The following is a 22,137-nucleotide window of genomic DNA, read 5'->3' on the forward strand; positions in this document are numbered from 1 at the left end:
CATCCAATCTACATACAGCACATTTCCTCCCCCTCTAAATGGCAGAGATTAACAGACAAAATCCTCCAAATACTGAGGCCGCTTTCTGATCCGATGAGGACGAACGGGGCAGCTCGGAGATACCGAAACAGATTCCTCCCAATTCGGTAGGGGCGGCATACCAGTAGGACTCGTCCCATTTTTAGCATCAAGAGCATCAGGTAGACAAGCTTGTTTGTTTTCCTTGAGCAGGACTGATTCAGGTAAACACATCGAACCCGCTAGCCCAGCCGGTGCCAGCACATCTGGCATTGGCGATTCAACAGACACCAGAGGTGGTGGTCCCACTTGTCCCGACACAATGGTACCCGGTACGGGTGGTGATGCTGAACAGCAATCATGAATTTGGTTGACATGCCGTTTCCACACTTTCCCATCATCAGTTTTAACCATGCAATTGGCTGGTCCGAGTACCACGGAAATCACTGCCGGCACCCACTTCCAATTGTGGAAATAATCACGTACCATTACACGCTGCCCTACTTCGAAGGTGCGCACCAGCGTTGGACGTGATACCGCCCCAGACACCGACCTCCCAGGCCTCAATAAATCCAGTCTAGACCTCAATTCATGCCCATACAAACGCATAGCAGGTGTATCACTAGTGGTTGGATGAACAGCATTTGTATAATGTAACAAAAACACATCAACCACCGTTTGCATGGATGACCCCTCCCCTCTCCGCAAAGCACGCTTCAACATTTTAACAAACGATTCAGCCTGGCCATTCGTTTGCTGGTGGTATGGTGCTGACTTTAGGTGCTTGACACCATTTTGCACCATGAAACCATTAAAAACACTCGAAACAAATTGCGGACCATTATCAGAAACCAACACTTCGGGTTACCCTTTGTTTGCAAAAATTGATCGTAGCTTTTCAACCGTGTTTTCCGCCGTCGTGGATTGCATGACCACAACGTCCGGCCATTTGGAGAACGCATCAACAACAACCAAAAACATTTTGCCTTTAAAAGGACCAGCAAAATCTACATGGATTCTTTGCCATAGCCTGTCTGGAATAGGCCATAAACACGACAACCACCGTGAATTATCGGCGTCTGACTGGCATGTAGGGCAATGCCTAATCATATGCTTAATGTCCTTGTCCAGACCAGGCTACCACAAGAGACTACGGGCTAGACTTTTGGTTTTAACGACGCCGAGGTGACTGGCATGCAGCTCCTCAAGACAATGTTGCCTGAACTTTGGGGGAATCACCGTTCTCATACCCCACATAATACAACTTTGAGCTAAAGACAGCTCTGATGATTTAGACGCAAACGGTTGATACTCAGGTGTTGAAGGCAGGTCGTTCCAATTTCCAGTGGAAATCGCCTGTATGACACAGGCGAGCACAGGATCATGGGCTGATTCAACAGCCACCTGCTTAGCCGTGACCGGCCCACACTGGATTTGGCTCAGTGTAAACACATCAACATGATCGGATGATTCAGACGAAGGTGGGTCCCCCTTGCAAGGCAAGTGAGAGAGACCGTCGCAGTTGGCATGCTTCTCGGTGCCCCGGAACTGGATGTCATAGTTCTAGGCAGCAAGGAACAAACACCATCACTGTATTCGTGCCGCCGCCGCCACTGGGACACCTCGTTTTGGCTCCAAGATGAATTGGAGTGGTTTGTGATCAGTCTGCAAGGTGAAATGATGACCAAGCAGGTGTTGATGAAACTTCCGCACTCCCCAGACAAGGCTGAGAGCCTCCCGCTCAATTTCGGCATATTTCTGCTCTGCTGCCGACAGGGTGCGAGATGCAAAACAAACAGGTCGCTCGGAACCATCGTCCATCTTGTGTGATAGCACTGCCCCGATGCCGTATGCAGAGCTGTCGCATGCTAAAAAGAGCGGACGTGCAGGCTCGTAGTGCACGAGAACTGTATCCTCCGTGAGTAGTAGCTTGACACGATCTAAAGCTGCCTCGTGGTCGGACCTCCATGCCCAGCATTCCTCCTTCCTGGGCAGTCGTGTTAACGGGGCCAACTCAGAGCTCAGATTGCTCACGAATCTCTGGTGGTACTGTGCCATACCAATAAATGAGCGAAGCTGAGTCTTGTCCCGTGGTGGTGGCATGTGCTGGATCGCCTCCACTTTCCGTGGGCCTTTCAACAGCCCTCCGGTGTGATGATGTGCCCAAGGTATTCCAACCGTTGTTTGAAGAATGCACACTTGTCCCTGTTCAGCGGAGCCCACAAGCCTCCAACTTCGTCAGCACTTTGTCAATGTTGTTGAGGTGCTCCTCAGCCGTTTTTCCTGCAATGAGTACATCATCCAGGTAGGTTTGAGTGGGAAGGCCTACACAAACCTGATCCATCGCTTTCTGCAACAGGGCAGGGGCCAAAGCAATCCCAAAACAGAGCCGGGTGTACCGATAGAGTCCTTGACATGTGTTGAATGTCAGAAGGTCACTACTCCCGGGGTCCATTTCCAGATGAAAATACGCATCCCGCAGACCGAGTTTTGTAAAGAATTTACTCCCTGCCAACCGAGCATATATCTCATCGATTGATGGAAGTGGGTACTGCTCGATACCAAGACCTGGGTTGACCGTGGCCTTGAAGTCTCTGCATAATCGAACATCGCCATTCCGCTTCAGCACCGTGACGACTGGAGTGGCCCAGTCCAAGTATGGCACCCGTTTGATAACTCCACAGGCCTCAAGTCTGTCTAACTCAACTTTCACCTTGTCCCGCAGGGCATATGCAACGGCCCTTGATTTACAAAACCGCGGCGCCTCAAAAAAAATCTCAAATTTATAGATTTTGTAAATCAAGTACAAAACAAAATAGATTGATTGAATTGATGAAGTTCGTATCGATAGATTGATACAGTTTATAGATTGATTGAATTGATGAAGTTCGTGTCGATAGATTGATGCAGTTTATAGATTGATTGAATTGATGAAGTTGGTATTGATTGATTGATAGTTTATAGATTGTTTGAATTGATGAAGTTAGTATCGATAGATTAATACAGCTTATAGATTGATTGAATTGACGTTCGTATCGATAGATTAATACAGTTTATAGATTGATTGAATTGATGAAGTTGGTATCGATAGATTAATACAGTTTATAGATTGATTGACTTGATGAAGTTTGTATCGATAAATTGATATAGTATATTGATTGTTTGAATTGATGAAGTTATTATCGATTGAGTGATATAGTTTATAGATTGATTGAATTGATGAAGTTAGTATCGATAGAGTGATACAGTTTATAGATTGATTGAATTGATGAAGTTCGTATCGATAGATTGATACAGTTTATAGATTGATTGAATTGATGAAGTTAGTATCGATAGAGTGATACAGTTTATAGATTGATTGAATTGATGAAGTTGGTATCGATAGATTGATACAGTTTATAGATTGATTGAATTGATGAAGTTGGTATTGATAGAGTGATATAGTTTATAGATTGATTGAATTGATGAAGTTCGTATCGATAGATTGATACAGTTTATAGATTGATTGAATTGATGAAGTTAGTGTCGGTAGAGTGATACAGTTTATAGATTGATTGAATTGATGAAGTTGGTATTGATAGAGTGATATAGTTTATAGATTGATTGAATTGATGAAGTTCGTATCGATAGATTGATACAGTTTATAGATTGATTGAATTGATGAAGTTAGTATCGATAGAGTGATACAGTTTATAGATTGATTGAATTGATGAAGTTGGTATCGATAGAGTGATATAGTTTATAGATTGATTGAATTGATGAAGTTCGTATCGATAGATTGATACAGTTTATAGATTGATTGAATTAATGAAGTTGGTATCGATAGAGTGATATAGTTAAGAGATTGATTGAACTGATGAAGTTCGTATCGATAGATTGATTGAATTGATGAAGTTAGTGTCGGTAGAGTGATACAGTTTATAGATTGATTGAATTGATGAAGTTGGTATTGATAGAGTGATATAGTTTATAGATTGAATGAATTGATGAAGTTCGTATTGATAGATTGATACAGTTTATAGATTGATTGAATTGATGAAGTTCGCATTGTTGCGAATTCTGGCCCGCCCGGCGTGCGATCGGCCACGTAACTCGTATCGCGACACGTCGCCCACCGGAACGGACAATTCAGTCGTGACCCTCCGGGAACTACCGCCCGGAGCCAGTCATGGGTGGGGGTTTAACCTCACCATGATCGTGCCAATTGCCCACCCGCGCAGGATAGGGTTGCTCGCCAAATTCGACCTACTTAAGTACCTGCGCGAGTGGTCGACCGGGCGATCGTACCACGCCACAGGCCGACTCCGGACACGAACCGCTTAAGCGGTTCGTTCCGTATTACAGGGATAACCGAGCGGAGTTATCGTCGGCCTTGACGGTTCCGATTAATTAACGGGCGTTTTTAACCCACTATCAATCCCTTACGTGATGCAAGATGGAGATTCAAGAAAAGGAAGGAGACGAAGCAAAGCGGGAAAACAGTTCAACAAGCAATGAAATTTATTCACACACACAGACACAAGGCAAGCACGTATATGCAGCCATAAAATTATGCAACAAAAGCAAAGAAAGAGTTAAAACCAAATAAAAGGGAATTGTTTACACACGGCAACACTTACACAGTTTCTACTTACAAGACTGGCGCCACCCACAGACATTTACACAAAACCCCAAAAGAAAAGGAAGTCGCGACTATCCTGGGCGCGTCGTCCAGCCTTGGGGGACCGCAGCCTCGAGTCCCTCCTTTGTCTCCTCCTGGCGTGGCGCACCGAGCTCGTCCTGCGGGTAGCTCGCGTCGTCCGTCCGACAGCTCGGACCGGGTTTTTGGGGGAACGGACGGGGCTCGTTCGGCGCTACTTCCCGTACTCGCGCACGGGGTCCCAGGGCCAGCGCGAGGATCGCAGAACAGGGCAGGAACAACGAGCTCGCAAAGAACCAGAAGGCTGACTCCGAACTCAAACCAAACTGAACTCTGAACCAACCCAAAGACTGAAGACCAACTCGTTGTCCCTTTTGTAGGGGCCGGCCCCGCCCTTCGCCCCCCCTCCGTTTTCGGCTCCACCTTCCTTTGAGAAGGTTCCCGAAAAGGGGCGTTCCCTCACCCCGACCGCCTCACGCTGTTCATCCACCAATCGGCGGCGAGCTGCCCTCCCCCCTTCCTTCACACCAAGCGCAGGGAAAAATGGCGGGAAAAACCCACAAGCGTCGTTGTTGGTTTGTTTTGTTCTTGTTCAAATTAATAATAGAGAAAGAAAAAGGACTAACTGAAGGATCGCAGCCCGAATGGATCACATAAATTTCCTCAATACAACGGGTTTGGGCTAACGACACATGGACTTATCGAGATATCTCACCTGAGGACTCTTTATGGTGTAATGCGAATTTCCACAACCGTAACAGTATCGAAAGATTGATACAGTTTATAGATTGATTGAATTGATGAAGTTGGTATCGATAGATTGATACAGTTTATAGATTGAGTGAATTGATGAAGTTGGTATCGATAGATTGATACAGTTTATAGATTGATTGAATTGATGAAGTTGGTATCGATAGATTGATATAGTTTATAGATTGAGTGAATTGATGAAGTTGGTATCGATAGATTAATACAGTTCATAGATTGAGTGAATTGATGAAGTTGGTATTGATAGATTAATACAGTTCATAGATTGAGTGAATTGATGAAGTTGGTATCGATAGATTAATACAGTTCATAGATTGAGTGAATTGATGAAGTTGGTATTGATAGAGTGATATAGTTTATAGATTGATTGAATTGATGAAGTTGGTATCGATAGATTGATACAGCTTATAGATTGATTGAATTGAAGTTCGTATCGATAGATTAATACAGTTTATAGATTGAGTGAATTGATGAAGTTGGTATCGATAGATTAATACAGTTCATAGATTGAGTGAATTGATGAAGTTGGTATTGATAGAGTGATATAGTTTATCGATTGATTGAATTGATGAAGTTGGTATCGATAGATTGATACAGCTTATAGATTGATTGAATTGAAGTTCGTATCGATAGATTAATACAGTTTATAGATTGAGTGAATTGATGAAGTTAGTATCGATAGATTAATACAGTTCATAGATTGATTGAATTGATGAAGTTAGTAAAGCCTGGTGTTGACTTCATGGTTCGGGTTGCTAGCTTGGGATATTATTGTCCTGAGTTTTAGTCCTGCCTCCTCTGAATTAACACCAGGTGGGGTTGACTTCGCCTGTCATCCTTCCGAGGTCGGCGAAATGAGTCCCAGATGACCGGTACAATGGTTGTATCGGCCCTGTTCCCTGTCTGCAACTGCAGTGCGGTAATTTTCATCCTGATGAAGAGCAGCACCGCGAAGGAAGGAAGACGCATGTGGAGGCCGTTCGGCCCACCATGCCGACGCCACATCAACGAACACCTCATCGGATGAAGTTCGTGTTGATATAAAACAGCCATGTTTGATCAAATGGCTTCCCTCTGCATGAAGTTTTATTGTTCTTCCTTTTTTTTTTTTAACGATCCTGACAAAATACAACGTCGCCTGCGCGTGCGTGGTTCATCTCTTAATGCGTCTTTGGCTGAGAGTTGTTTTTCGGTTAGGATTTTGATTCGTATAAATGCCCTCAGGGCAGATTCTAGTGGTTTCCTCCGTGACGTCATTGCTTCGCCGCTTGAGCCGCCATTTTTTTCGGTGTTCGCCGCAGTGCTGAAGGCGAATCGGTTGGCATCGACTCGACTCCTGTGACATTTCGTGTTCGCAGACACCAGTAAAGAGGGTGAGGTTCGTGTGGAGTTGAGAGAAGCGATTTTGTCGTCGTTCTCGACGTTTTGACGCCGTTGCCTGTCGGTGGGTGTGCGTGTGCGTCTGTGAGGGCTGTGCGGCCTATTTCCCGCGTCTTGACCGGAGCCCGCGTTCGTCATTTTGAACATCCGACGCAGCTTGGTTTACTCGTGTTTGTTTTTTTTTCGATGCTCACATTCCAGGTTCTCTTCATCTTGAGCTGTGTTTGTCACAGGAACTCGTCATGGCTGCGCAAGAAGATGGGATGGTAACGTTTAAGGTGAGATTACCTGCGCCCTCTGCTCCGTCCCACAAGGGCCTCTCTCGGCCTCTCATTGCGTTGTTTGAATACGAACAGGAACCTTTTATACTCGCATGTGATTAAACGAGGGTTCTGGGTGCAGCTGGAGTTTAATATCGTCATCGAGATGAGGTCGAAACGCGGATCTCGAGTGGAGTTTTATCGATTCTGTTTGAGTTTCCGAGCGAGTTTGGTTCGTTATGGACGACAAAAGCTTTGGGAACACAACTAGTCATTTACACACAACCACGTAACTATTCATTTACACACAACCACGTAACTTCATTTACACGCAACTAGTCATTTACACGCAACCACGTAACTATTCATTTACACGCAACTAGTCATTTACACACAACCACGTAACTATTCATTTACACGCAACTAGTCATTTACACACAACTAGTCATTTACACACAACCACGCAACTACTCATTTACACGCAACTAGTCATTTACACACAACCACGTAACTATTCATTTACACGCAACTAGTCATTTACACACAACCACGTAACTTCATTTACACGCAACTAGTCATTTACACACAACCACGTAACTATTCATTTACACGCAACTAGTCATTTACACACAACCACGTAACTATTCATTTACACACAACCACATAACTAGTCATTTACACACAACCACGTAACTATTCATTTACATGCAACTAGTCATTTACACACAACCACATAACTAGTCATTTACACACAACCACATAACTAGTCATTTACACACAACCACATAACTAGTCATTTACACACAACCACATAACTATTCATTTACACGCAACTAGTCATTTACACACAACCACGTTACTATTCATTTACACAGAACAACATAACTATTCATTCACACACAACCACATAACTATTCATTTACACACAACCACATAACTTCATTTACACGCAACTAGTCATTTACACACAACCACGTAACTATTCATTTACACGCAACTAGTCATTTACACACAACCACGTAACTTCATTTACACGCAACTAGTCATTTACACACAACCACGTAACTATTCATTTACACGCAACTAGTCATTTACACACAACCACGTAACTATTCATTTACACACAACTAGTCATTTACACACAACCACGCAACTACTCATTTACACACAACCAAGCAACTATTCATTTACACACAACCACGCAACTATTCATTTACACACAACCACGCAACTATTCATTTACACACAACCACGCAACTATTCATTTACACACAACCACGCAACTTCATTTACACGCAACCAGTCATTTACACACAACCACGCAACTACTCATTTACACACAACCACGCAACTACTCATTTACACGCAACTAGTCATTTACACACAACCACGTAACTATTCATTTACACGCAACTAGTCATTTACACACAACCACGCAACTATTCATTTACACACAACCACGCAACTATTCATTTACACACAACCACGCAACTATTCATTTACACACAACCACGCAACTATTCATTTACACACAACCACGCAACTATTCATTTACACACAACCACGCAACTACTCATTTACACACAACCACATAACTAGTCATTTACACACAACCACGTAACTATTCATTTACATGCAACTAGTCATTTACACACAACCACGTAACTACTCATTTACACACAACAACATAACTAGTCATTTACACACAACCACGTAACTTCATTTACACGCAACTAGTCATTTACACACAACCACGTAACTATTCATTTACACGCAACTAGTCATTTACACACAACCACGTAACTATTCATTTACACACAACTAGTCATTTACACACAACCACGCAACTACTCATTTACACGCAACTAGTCATTTACACACAACCACGTAACTATTCATTTACACGCAACTAGTCATTTACACACAACCACGTAACTTCATTTACACGCAACTAGTCATTTACACACAACGTAACTATTCATTTACACGCAACTAGTCATTTACACACAACTATTCATTTACACACAACCACGCAACTATTCATTTACACACAACCACGCAACTATTCATTTACACACAACCACGCAACTACTCATTTACACGCAACTAGTCATTTACACACAACCACGTAACTATTCATTTACACGCAACTAGTCATTTACACACAACCACGTAACTATTCATTTACATGCAACTAGTCATTTACACACAACCACATAACTAGTCATTTACACACAACCACATAACTAGTCATTTACACACAACCACATAACTATTCATTTACACGCAACTAGTCATTTACACACAACCACGTTACTATTCATTTACACACAACAACATAACTATTCATTCACACACAACCACATAACTATTCATTTACACACAACCACATAACTATTCATTTACACGCAACTAGTCATTTACACACAACCACGTAACTATTCATTTACACGCAACTAGTCATTTACACACAACCACGTAACTTCATTTACACGCAACTAGTCATTTACACACAACCACGTAACTTCATTTACACGCAACTAGTCATTTACACACAACGTAACTATTCATTTACATGCAACTAGTCATTTACACACAACCACGCAACTTCATTTACACACAACCACGCAACTATTCATTTACACACAACCACGCAACTATTCATTTACACACAACCACGCAACTATTCATTTACACACAACCACGCAACTACTCATTTACACGCAACTAGTCATTTACACACAACCACGTAACTATTCATTTACACGCAACTAGTCATTTACACACAACCACGTAACTATTCATTTACACACAACCACGCAACTATTCATTTACACACAACCACGCAACTATTCATTTACACACAACCACGCAACTATTCATTTACACACAACCACGCAACTATTCATTTACACACAACCACGCAACTATTCATTTACACACAACCACGCAACTACTCATTTACACGCAACTAGTCATTTACACACAACCACGTAACTTCATTTACATGCAACTAGTCATTTACACACAACCACGTAACTACTCATTTACACGCAACTAGTCATTTACACACAACCACGTATCTTCATTTACACGCAACTAGTCATTTACACACAACCACGTAACTATTCATTTACACGCAACTAGTCATTTACACACAACCACGTAACTTCATTTACACGCAACTAGTCATTTACACACAACCACGTAACTATTCATTTACACGCAACTAGTCATTTACACACAACCACGTAACTTCATTTACACGCAACTAGTCATTTACACACAACCACGTAACTTCATTTACACGCAACTAGTCATTTACACACAACGTAACTATTCATTTACACGCAACTAGTCATTTACACACAACTATTCATTTACACACAACCACGCAACTATTCATTTACACACAACCACGCAACTATTCATTTACACACAACCACGCAACTATTCATTTACACACAACCACGCAACTACTCATTTACACGCAACTAGTCATTTACACACAACCACGTAACTTCATTTACACGCAACTAGTCATTTACACACAACCACGTAACTATTCATTTACACACAACCACGTAACTTCATTTACACGCAACTAGTCATTTACACACAACCACGTAACTATTCATTTACACGCAACTATTCATTTACACACAACCACGCAACTATTCATTTACACACAACCACGCAAATATTCATTTACACACAACCACGCAAATATTTACACACAACCACGCAACTATTCATTTACACACAACCACGCAACTACTCATTTACACGCAACTATTCATTTACACACAACCACATAACTATTCATTTACACACAACCACATAGCTATTCATTTACACACAACCACATAACTATTCATTTACACACAACCACATAACTATTCATTTACACACAACCACATAACTATTCATTTACACACAACCACATAACTATTCATTTACACACAACCACGTAACTATTCATTTACACGCAACCAGTCATTTACACACAACCAGGTAACTACTCATTTACACGGAACGATTCATTTACACACTTGCACACGACCACGCATCTAGTCATTTACACACAACCACGCAACTAGTCATTTACACACGAGTCATTTACACACGACCACGCAACGAGTCATTTACACACGACCACGCAACGAGTCATTTACACACGACCACGCAACGAGTCATTTACACACGACCACGCAACGAGTCATTTACACACGACCACGCAACGAGTCATTTACACACGACCACGCAACGAGTCATTTACACACGACCACGCGACGAGTCATTTACACACGACCACGCGACGAGTCATTTACACACGACCACGCGACGAGTCATTTACACACGACCACGCGACGAGTCATTTACACACGACCACGCGACGAGTCGTTTACACACGACCACGCAACTAGTCGTTTACACGCGACCACGCAACTAGTCGTTTACACGCGACCACGCAACTAGTCGTTTACACGCGACCACGCAACTAGTCGTTTACACGCGACCACGCAACTAGTCGTTTACACGCGACCACGCAACTAGTCGTTTACACGCGACCACGCAACTAGTCGTTTACACGCGACCACGCAACTAGTCGTTTACACGCGACCACGCAACTAGTCGTTTACACGCGACCACGCAACTAGTCGTTTACACGCGACCACGCAACTAGTCGTTTACACGCGACCACGCAACTAGTCGTTTACACGCGACCACGCAACTAGTCGTTTACACGCGACCACGCAACTAGTCGTTTACACGCGACCACGCAACCAGTCGCCACACGCGACCACGCAACCAGTCGCTTACACGCGACCACGCAACCAGTCGTTTACACGCGACCACGCAACCAGTCGCCACACGCGACCACGCAACTAGTCGTTTACACGCGACCACGCAACTAGTCGTTTACACGCGACCACGCAACTAGTCGTTTACACGCGACCACGCAACTAGTCGTTTACACGCGACCACGCAACTAGTCGTTTACACGCGACCACGCAACTAGTCGTTTACACGCGACCACGCAACTAGTCGTTTACACGCGACCACGCAACTAGTCGTTTACACGCGACCACGCAACTAGTCGCCACACGCGACCACGCAACTAGTCGTTTACACGCGACCACGCAACTAGTCGTTTACACGCGACCACGCAACTAGTCGTTTACACGCGACCACGCAACTAGTCGTTTACACGCGACCACGCAACTAGTCGTCTACACGCGACCACGCAACTAGTCGTTTACACGCGACCACGCAACTAGTCGTTTACACGCGACCACGCAACTAGTCGTTTACACGCGACCACGCAACTAGTCGTTTACACGCGACCACGCAACTAGTCGTTTACACGCGACCACGCAACTAGTCGCTTACACGCGACCACGCAACTAGTCGTTTACACGCGACCACGCAACTAGTCGTTTACACGCGACCACGCAACTAGTCGTTTACACGCGACCACGCAACTAGTCGTTTACACGCGACCACGCAACTAGTCGTTTACACGCGACCACGCAACTAGTCGTTTACACGCGACCACGCAACTAGTCGATTACACGCGACCACGCAACCAGTCGCCACACGCGACCACGCAACCAGTCGCCACACGCGACCACGCAACCAGTCGTTTACACGCGACCACGCAACCAGTCGTTTACACGCGACCACGCAACCAGTCGCTTACACGCGACCACGCAACCAGTCGCCACACGCCGACCACGCAACCAGTCGTTTGCACGCGACCACGCCGACCAGTCGCTTACACGCGACCACGCGACCAGTCGCCACACGCGACCACGCGACCAGTCCCCACACGCCACCACGCCGACCAGTCGCCACACGCCACCACGCCGACCAGTCGCCACACGCGACCACGCGACCAGTCGCCACACGCCGACCAGTCGTTACACGCCGACCAGTCGCCACACGCGACCAGTCGCCACACGCGACCAGTCGCCACACGCCGACCAGTCGCCACACGCCGACCAGTCGCCACACGCGACCAGTCGTACACGCCGACCAGTCGCCACACGCGACCAGTCGCCACACGCCGACCAGTCGCCACACGCCGACCAGTCGCCACACGCCGACCAGTCGCCACACGCGACTAGTCGTTTACACGCGACTAGTCGTTTACACGCGACTAGTCGTTTACACGCGACTAGTCGTTTACACGCGACTAGTCGTTTACACGCGACCACGCAACTATTCATTTACACACAACCACGTAACTATTCATTTACACGCAACGAGTCATTTACACACTTGCACATGACCACGCATCTAGTCGTTTACACGCGACCACGCGACTAGTCGTTTACACGCGACCACGCGACTAGTCGTTTACACGCGACCACGCGACCAGTCACACGCGACCAGTCGTTTACACGCCGACCAGTCGTTACACGCCGACCAGTCGCCACACGCGACCAGTCGCCACACGCCGACCAGTCGCTTACACGCCGACCAGTCGCCACACGCGACAGTCGCCACGCGCGACCACGCCGACGAGTCACGCGCGACCACGCGACGAGTCTTACGCGCGACCACGCGACGAGTCTTTACGCGCGACCACGCGACCAGTCTTTACGCGCGACCACGCGACCAGTCGCTACGCGCGACCACGCGACCAGTCGCTACGCGCGACCACGCGACCAGTCGCCACGCGCGACCACGCGACCAGTCGCCACGCGCCACCACGCGACCAGTCGCTTACGCGCGACCACGCGACCAGTCGCCACGCGCGACCACGCGACCAGTCGCCACGCGCGACCACGCGACCAGTCGCCACGCGCGCGACCACGCCGACCAGTCGCCACGCGCGACCACGCGACCAGTCGCCACGCGCCGACCACGCGACCAGTCGCCACGCGCGACCACGCCGACCAGTCGCCACGCGCGACCACGCGACCAGTCGCCACGCGCGACCACGCGACCAGTCGCTTACGCGCGACCACGCGACCAGTCGCCACGCGACCACGCGACCAGTCGTTTACACGCGACCACGCCGACCAGTCGCCACACGCGACCACGCGACTAGTCACACGCCGACCACGCCGACCAGTCGCCACACGCGACCACGCAACCAGTCGCTTACACGCGACCACGCAACCAGTCGCTTACACGCGACCACGCGACTAGTCGTTTACACGCGACCACGCGACTAGTCGTTTACACGCGACCACGCGACTAGTCCTTTACACGCGACCACGCGCCTAGTCGCTTACACGCGACCACGCACCAGTCGCCACACGCGACCACGCAACCAGTCGCTTACACGCGACCACGCAACCAGTCGCTTACACGCGACCACGCAACCAGTCGCCACACGCGACCACGCAACCAGTCGCCACACGCGACCACGCAACCAGTCGCCACACGCGACCACGCAACCAGTCGCCACACGCGACCACGCAACCAGTCGCCACACGCGACCACGCAACTAGTCGTTTACACGCGACCACGCAACTAGTCGTTTACACGCGACCACGCAACTAGTCGTTTACACGCGACCACGCAACTAGTCGCCACACGCGACCACGCAACCAGTCGCCACACGCGACCACGCAACCAGTCGCCACACGCGACCACGCAACCAGTCGCTTACACGCGACCACGCAACCAGTCGCTTACACGCGACCACGCAACCAGTCGCTTACACGCGACCACGCAACCAGTCGCCACACGCGACCACGCAACCAGTCGCTTACACGCGACCACGCAACCAGTCGCCACACGCCACCACGCAACCAGTCGCCACACGCGACCACGCAACCAGTCGCCACACGCGACCACGCAACCAGTCGCCACACGCGACCACGCAACCAGTCGCTTACACGCGACCACGCAACCAGTCGCCACACGCGACCACGCAACCAGTCGCTTACACGCGACCACGCAACCAGTCGCTTACACGCGACCACGCAACCAGTCGCTTACACGCGACCACGCAACCAGTCGCTTACACGCGACCACGCAACCAGTCGCTTACACGCCGACCACGCATCTAGTCGTTTACACTCGACCACGCAACTAGTCGTTTACACGCGACCACGCAACTAGTCGTCTACACGTGACCACGCCACTAGTCGTTTACACGCGACCACGCAACTAGTCGCTTACACGCCACCACGCAACTAGTAGTTTACACGCGACCACGCAACTAGTCGTTTACACGCGACCACGCAACCAGTCGCTTACACGCGACCACGCAACCAGTCGCCACACGCGACCACGCAACCAGTCGCCACACGCGACCACGCAACCAGTCGCTTACACGCCACCACGCAACCAGTCGCTACACGCCACCACGCAACCAGTCGCTTACACGCGACCACGCAACCAGTCGCCACACGCGACCACGCAACCAGTCGCCACACGCGACCACGCAACCAGTCGCTTACACGCGACCACGCAACCAGTCGCTTACACGCGACCACGCAACCAGTCGCTTACACGCGACCACGCAACCAGTCGCTTACACGCCGACCACGCAACCAGTCGCTTACACGCGACCACGCAACCAGTCGCCACACGCCACCACGCAACCAGTCGCCACACGCGACCACGCAACCAGTCGCCACACGCGACCACGCAACCAGTCGCCACACGCCACCACGCAACCAGTCGCTTACACGCGACCACGCAACCAGTCGCCACACGCGACCACGCAACCAGTCGCCACACGCGACCACGCAACCAGTCGCTTACACGCGACCACGCAACCAGTCGCCACACGCCACCACGCAACCAGTCGCCACACGCCGACCACGCAACCAGTCGCCACACGCGACCACGCAACCAGTCGCCACACGCGACCACGCAACCAGTCGCCACACGCGACCACGCAACCAGTCGCTTACACGCCGACCACGCAACCAGTCGCCACACGCCACCACGCAACCAGTCGCCACACGCCACCACGCAACCAGTCGCTTACACGCGACCACGCAACCAGTCGCCACACGCCGACCACGCAACCAGTCGCCACACGCGACCACGCAACCAGTCGCTTACACGCGACCACGCAACCAGTCGCTTACACGCGACCACGCAACCAGTCGCCACACGCCGACCACGCAACCAGTCGCTTACACGCGACCACGCAACCATTCGCTTACACGCCACCACGTAACCATTCATTTACACGCAACGAGTCATTTACACACTTGCACATGACCACGCATCCAGTCGCCACACGCGACCACGCGACCAGTCGCTTACACGCGACCACGCCGACCAGTCGCTTACACGCCGACCAGTCGCCACACGCCGACCAGTCGCCACACGCCGACCAGTCGCCACACGCCGACCAGTCGCCACACGCCGACCAGTCGCTTACACGCCGACCAGTCGCCACACGCCGACCACGCGACGAGTCGCCACGCGCCGACCACGCCGACCAGTCGCCACGCGCCACCACGCCGACCAGTCGCCACGCGCGACCACGCGACCAGTCGCCACGCGCCGACCACGCGACCAGTCGCCACACGCGCGACCACGCGACCAGTCGCTTACGCGCGACCACGCCGACCAGTCGCCACACGCGCGACCACGCGACCAGTCGCCACGCGCGACCACGCGACCAGTCGCCACGCGCGACCACGCGACCAGTCGTTTACGCGCGACCACGCGACCAGTCGCCACACGCCGACCACGCGACCAGTCGCCACGCGCGACCACGCGACCAGTCGCCACGCGCGACCACGCGACCAGTCGCCACACGCGACCACGCGACCAGTCGCCACGCGACCACCACGCGACCAGTCGCCACACGCCACCACGCCGACCAGTCGCCACACGCGACCACGCCGACCAGTCGCCACACGCGACCACGCGACCAGTCGCTTACACGCGACCAGTCGCCACACGCGACCACGCGACCAGTCGCCACACGCGACCACGCCGAACCAGTCGCCACACGCCGACCACGCAACCAGTCGCCACACGCGACCACGCAACCAGTCGCCACACGCGACCACGCAACCAGTCGCCACACGCGACCACGCAACCAGTCGCCACACGCCACCACGCAACCAGTCGCTTACACGCGACCACGCAACCAGTCGCCACACGCGACCACGCAACCAGTCGCCACACGCCACCACGCAACCAGTCGCTTACACGCGACCACGCAACCAGTCGCCACACGCGACCACGCAACCAGTCGCCACACGCGACCACGCAACCAGTCGCCACACGCGACCACGCAACCAGTCGCCACACGCCGACCACGCAACCAGTCGCCACACGCGACCACGCAACCAGTCGCCACACGCGACCACGCAACCAGTCGCCACACGCCACCACGCAACCAGTCGCCACACGCGACCACGCAACCAGTCGCCACACGCCACCACGCAACCAGTCGCCACACGCGACCACGCAACCAGTCGCCACACGCGACCACGCAACCAGTCGCCACACGCGACCACGCAACCAGTCGCCACACGCCACCACGCAACCAGTCGCCACACGCGACCACGCAACCAGTCGCTTACACGCGACCACGCAACCAGTCGCCACACGCGACCACGCAACCAGTCGCCACACGCCACCACGCAACCAGTCGCCACACGCGACCACGCAACCAGTCGCCACACGCGACCACGCAACCAGTCGCTTACACGCGACCACGCAACCAGTCGTTTACACGCGACCACGCAACCAGTCGCCACACGCGACCACGCAACCATTCGTTTGCCACGCGACCACGCAACTATTCGCCACACGCGACGAGTCATTTACACACGCCACATGACCACGCATCCAGTCGCCACACGCGACCACGCGACCAGTCGCCACACGCGACCACGCGACCAGTCGCCACACGCGACCACGCGACCAGTCGCCACACGCCGACCACGCGACCAGTCGCCACACGCGACCACGCGACCAGTCGCCACACGCGACCACGCGACCAGTCGCCACACGCGACCACGCGACCAGTCGCCACACGCGACCACGCAACCAGTCGCCACACGCGACCACGCAACCAGTCGCCACACGCGACCACGCAACCAGTCGCCACACGCGACCACGCAACCAGTCGTTTACACGCGACCACGCAACCAGTCGCCACACGCGACCACGCAACCAGTCGTTTACACGCGACCACGCAACCAGTCGCCACACGCGACCACGCAACCAGTCGCCACACGCGACCACGCAACCAGTCGCCACACGCCACCACGCAACTAGTCGTTTACACGCGACCACGCAACTAGTCGTTTACACGCGACCACGCAACTAGTCGTTTACACGCGACCACGCAACTAGTCGTTTACACGCGACCACGCAACTATTCGTTTACACGCGACCACGCAACTATTCGTTTACACGCGACCACGCAACTATTCGTTTACACGCGACCACGTAACTATTCATTTACACGCAACGAGTCATTTACACACTTGCACATGACCACGCATCTAGTCGTTTACACGCGACCACGCGACTAGTCGTTTACACGCGACCACGCGACTAGTCGTTTACACGCGACCACGCGACTAGTCGTTTACACGCGACCACGCGACTAGTCGCCACACGCCGACCACGCGACCAGTCGCCACACGCCGACCACGCGACCAGTCGCCACACGCGACCACGCGACTAGTCGTTTACACGCGACCACGCGACTAGTCGTTTACACGCGACTAGTCGTTTACACGCGACTAGTCGTTTACACGCGACCACGCAACTATTCATTTACACACAACCACGTAACTATTCATTTACACACTTGCACATGACCACGCATCTAGTCGTTTACACACGACCACGCGACTAGTCGTTTACACGCGACCACGCGACTAGTCGCCACACGCCGACCACGCGACCAGTCGCCACACGCGACCACGCCGACCAGTCGCTTACACGCGACCACGCGACTAGTCGTTTACACGCGACTAGTCGTTTACACGCGACTAGTCGCCACACGCGACCAGTCGCCACACGCCGACCAGTCGTTTGCACACGCCGACCAGTCGCCACACGCGACCAGTCGTTTACACGCGACCAGTCGCCACACGCGACCAGTCGCCACACGCGACCACGCAACTATTCATTTACACACAACCACGTAACTATTCATTTACACGCAACGAGTCATTTACACACTTGCACATGACCACGCATCTAGTCGTTTACACGCGACCACGCGACCAGTCGCCACACGCGACCACGCGACCAGTCGCCACACGCGACCAGTCGCCACACGCCGACCAGTCGCCACACGCGACCAGTCGCCACACGCCGACCAGTCGCCACACGCGACCAGTCGCCACACACGCGACCACGCGACGAGTCGCCACACGCGACGAGCTTACGCGCGACCACGCGACCAGTCGCCACGCGCCACCACGCGACCAGTCGCCACGCGCGACCACGCGACGAGTCGTTTACGCGCGACCACGCGACGAGTCGTTTACGCGCGACCACGCGACCAGTCGCCACGCGCGACCACGCGACCAGTCGCCACGCGCGACCACGCGACTAGTCGTTTACGCGCGACCACGCGACTAGTCGTTTACGCGCGACCACGCGACCAGTCGCCACGCGCGACCACGCGACCAGTCGTTTGCGCGACCACGCCGACCAGTCGCCACGCGCGACCACGCAACCAGTCGCCACGCGCGACCACGCAACTAGTCGTTTACACGCGACCACGCGACTAGTCGTTTACACGCGACCACGCGACTAGTCGTTTACACGCGACCACGCAACTAGTCGTTTACACGCGACCACGCAACTAGTCGCCACACGCGACCACGCAACCAGTCGCCACACGCGACCACGCAACCAGTCGCTTACACGCGACCACGCAACCAGTCGCTTACACGCGACCACGCAACCAGTCGCCACACGCGACCACGCAACCAGTCGCCACACGCGACCACGCAACTAGTCGTTTACACGCGACCACGCAACTAGTCGTTTACACGCGACCACGCAACTAGTCGTTTACACGCGACCACGCAACTAGTCGTTTACACGCGACCACGCAACTAGTCGTTTACACGCGACCACGCAACTAGTCGTGTACACGCGACCACGCAACCAGTCCTTTACACGCGACCACGCAACTAGTCGTTTACACGCGACCACGCAACTAGTCGTTTACACGCGACCACGCAACTAGTCGTTTACACGCGACCACGCACCTAGTCGTTTACACGCGACCACGCAACTAGTCGTTTACACGCGACCACGCAACTAGTCGTTTACACGCGACCACGCAACTAGTCGTTTACACGCGACCACGCAACTAGTCGTTTACACGCGACCACGCAACTAGTCGTTTACACGCGACCACGCAACTAGTCGTTTACACGCGACCACGCAACTAGTCGTTTACACGCGACCACGCAACTAGTCGTTTACACGCGACCACGCAACTAGTCGTTTACACGCGACCACGCAACTAGTCGCTTACACGCGACCACGCAACTAGTCGTTTACACGCGACCACGCAACTAGTCGCCACACGCGACCACGCAACCAGTCGCCACACGCGACCACGCGACCAGTCGTTTACGCGCGACCACGCAACTAGTCGTTTACACGCGACCACGCAACTAGTCGTTTACACGCGACCACGCAACTAGTCGTTTACACGCGACCACGCAACTAGTCGTTTACACGCGACCACGCAACTAGTCGTTTACACGCGACCACGCAACTAGTCGTTTACACGCGACCACGCAACTATTCGTTTACACGCAACGAGTCATTTACACACTTGCACACGACCACGCGACTAGTCGTTTACACGCGACCACGCGACTAGTCGTTTACACGCGACCACGCGACTAGTCCTTTACACGCGACCACGCCGACCAGTCGCCACACGCGACCACGCGACCAGTCGCCACACGCGACCACGCGACTGGTCGTTTACACGCCGACCAGTCGCCACACGCGACCAGTCGCCACACGCCGACCACGCCGACGAGTCGCCACACGCGACCACGCGACGAGTCTTTTACGCGCGACCACGCGACGAGTCGTTTACACGCGACCACGCGACGAGTCTTTTACGCGCGACCACGCGACCAGTCGTTTACGCGCGACCACGCGACCAGTCGTTTACGCGCGACCACGCGACCAGTCGTTTACGCGCGACCACGCGACCAGTCGTTTACGCGCGACCACGCGACCAGTCGTTTACGCGCGACCACGCGACCAGTCGTTTACGCGCGACCACGCGACCAGTCGTTTACGCGACCACGCGACCAGTCGTTTACACGCCGACCACGCGACCAGTCGCCACACGCGACCACGCAACTAGTCGTTTACACGCGACCACGCAACTAGTCGTTTACACGCGACCACGCAACTAGTCGTTTACACGCGACCACGCAACTAGTCGTTTACACGCGACCACGCAACTAGTCGTTTACACGCGACCACGCAACTAGTCGTTTACACGCGACCACGCAACTAGTCGTTTACACGCGACCACGCAACTAGTCGTTTACACGCGACCACGCAACTAGTCGTTTACACGCGACCACGCAACTAGTCGTTTACACGCGACCACGCAACTAGTCGCCACACGCGACCACGCAACCAGTCGCCACACGCGACCACGCAACTAGTCGCTTACACGCGACCACGCAACTAGTCGTTTACACGCGACCACGCAACTAGTCGTTTACACGCGACCACGCAACTAGTCGTTTACACGCGACCACGCAACTAGTCGTTTACACGCGACCACGCAACTAGTCGTTTACACGCGACCACGCAACTAGTCGTTTACACGCGACCACGCAACTAGTCGCCACACGCGACCACGCAACCAGTCGTTTACACGCGACCACGCAACCAGTCGCCACACGCGACCACGCAACCAGTCGTTACACGCGACCACGCAACCAGTCGCCACACGCGACCACGCAACCAGTCGCCACACGCGACCACGCAACCAGTCGCCACACGCCGACCACGCAACCAGTCGTTTACACGCGACCACGCAACCAGTCGTTTACACGCGACCACGCAACCAGTCGCCACACGCGACCACGCAACCAGTCGCCACACGCGACCACG

General features: G+C 52.0%; 1 protein-coding gene across 6 annotated transcripts in view; it reads left to right on the plus strand.

The window, feature by feature from the left end:
* The first annotated feature begins 6,646 nt into the window (after positions 1-6,646).
* Positions 6,647-22,137, plus strand: part of RAN (RAN, member RAS oncogene family) — a 39,056-nt gene continuing 23,565 nt past the window's right edge. Inside the window, exons 1-2 of one of the 6 annotated variants that reach the window (XM_085876851.1) lie at positions 6,647-6,798; positions 7,007-7,083. In XM_085876851.1, the coding sequence (XP_085732977.1) occupies positions 7,048-7,083 (36 nt within the window). In that variant the 5' untranslated portion in view covers positions 6,647-6,798; positions 7,007-7,047. Of the gene's footprint in view, positions 6,870-7,006; positions 7,084-22,137 lie in introns of all 6 variants that reach the window. The other 5 variants (XM_085876854.1, XM_085876853.1, XM_085876856.1 and 2 more) reach the window with 5 other exon arrangements.

Source organism: Eptatretus burgeri, chromosome 4 (genome assembly GCF_056783735.1).
Source record: "Eptatretus burgeri isolate ZD-2024b chromosome 4, Ebu_testis_v1, whole genome shotgun sequence".
In the NCBI taxonomy this organism is placed as follows: Eukaryota; Metazoa; Chordata; class Myxini; order Myxiniformes; family Myxinidae; genus Eptatretus; species Eptatretus burgeri.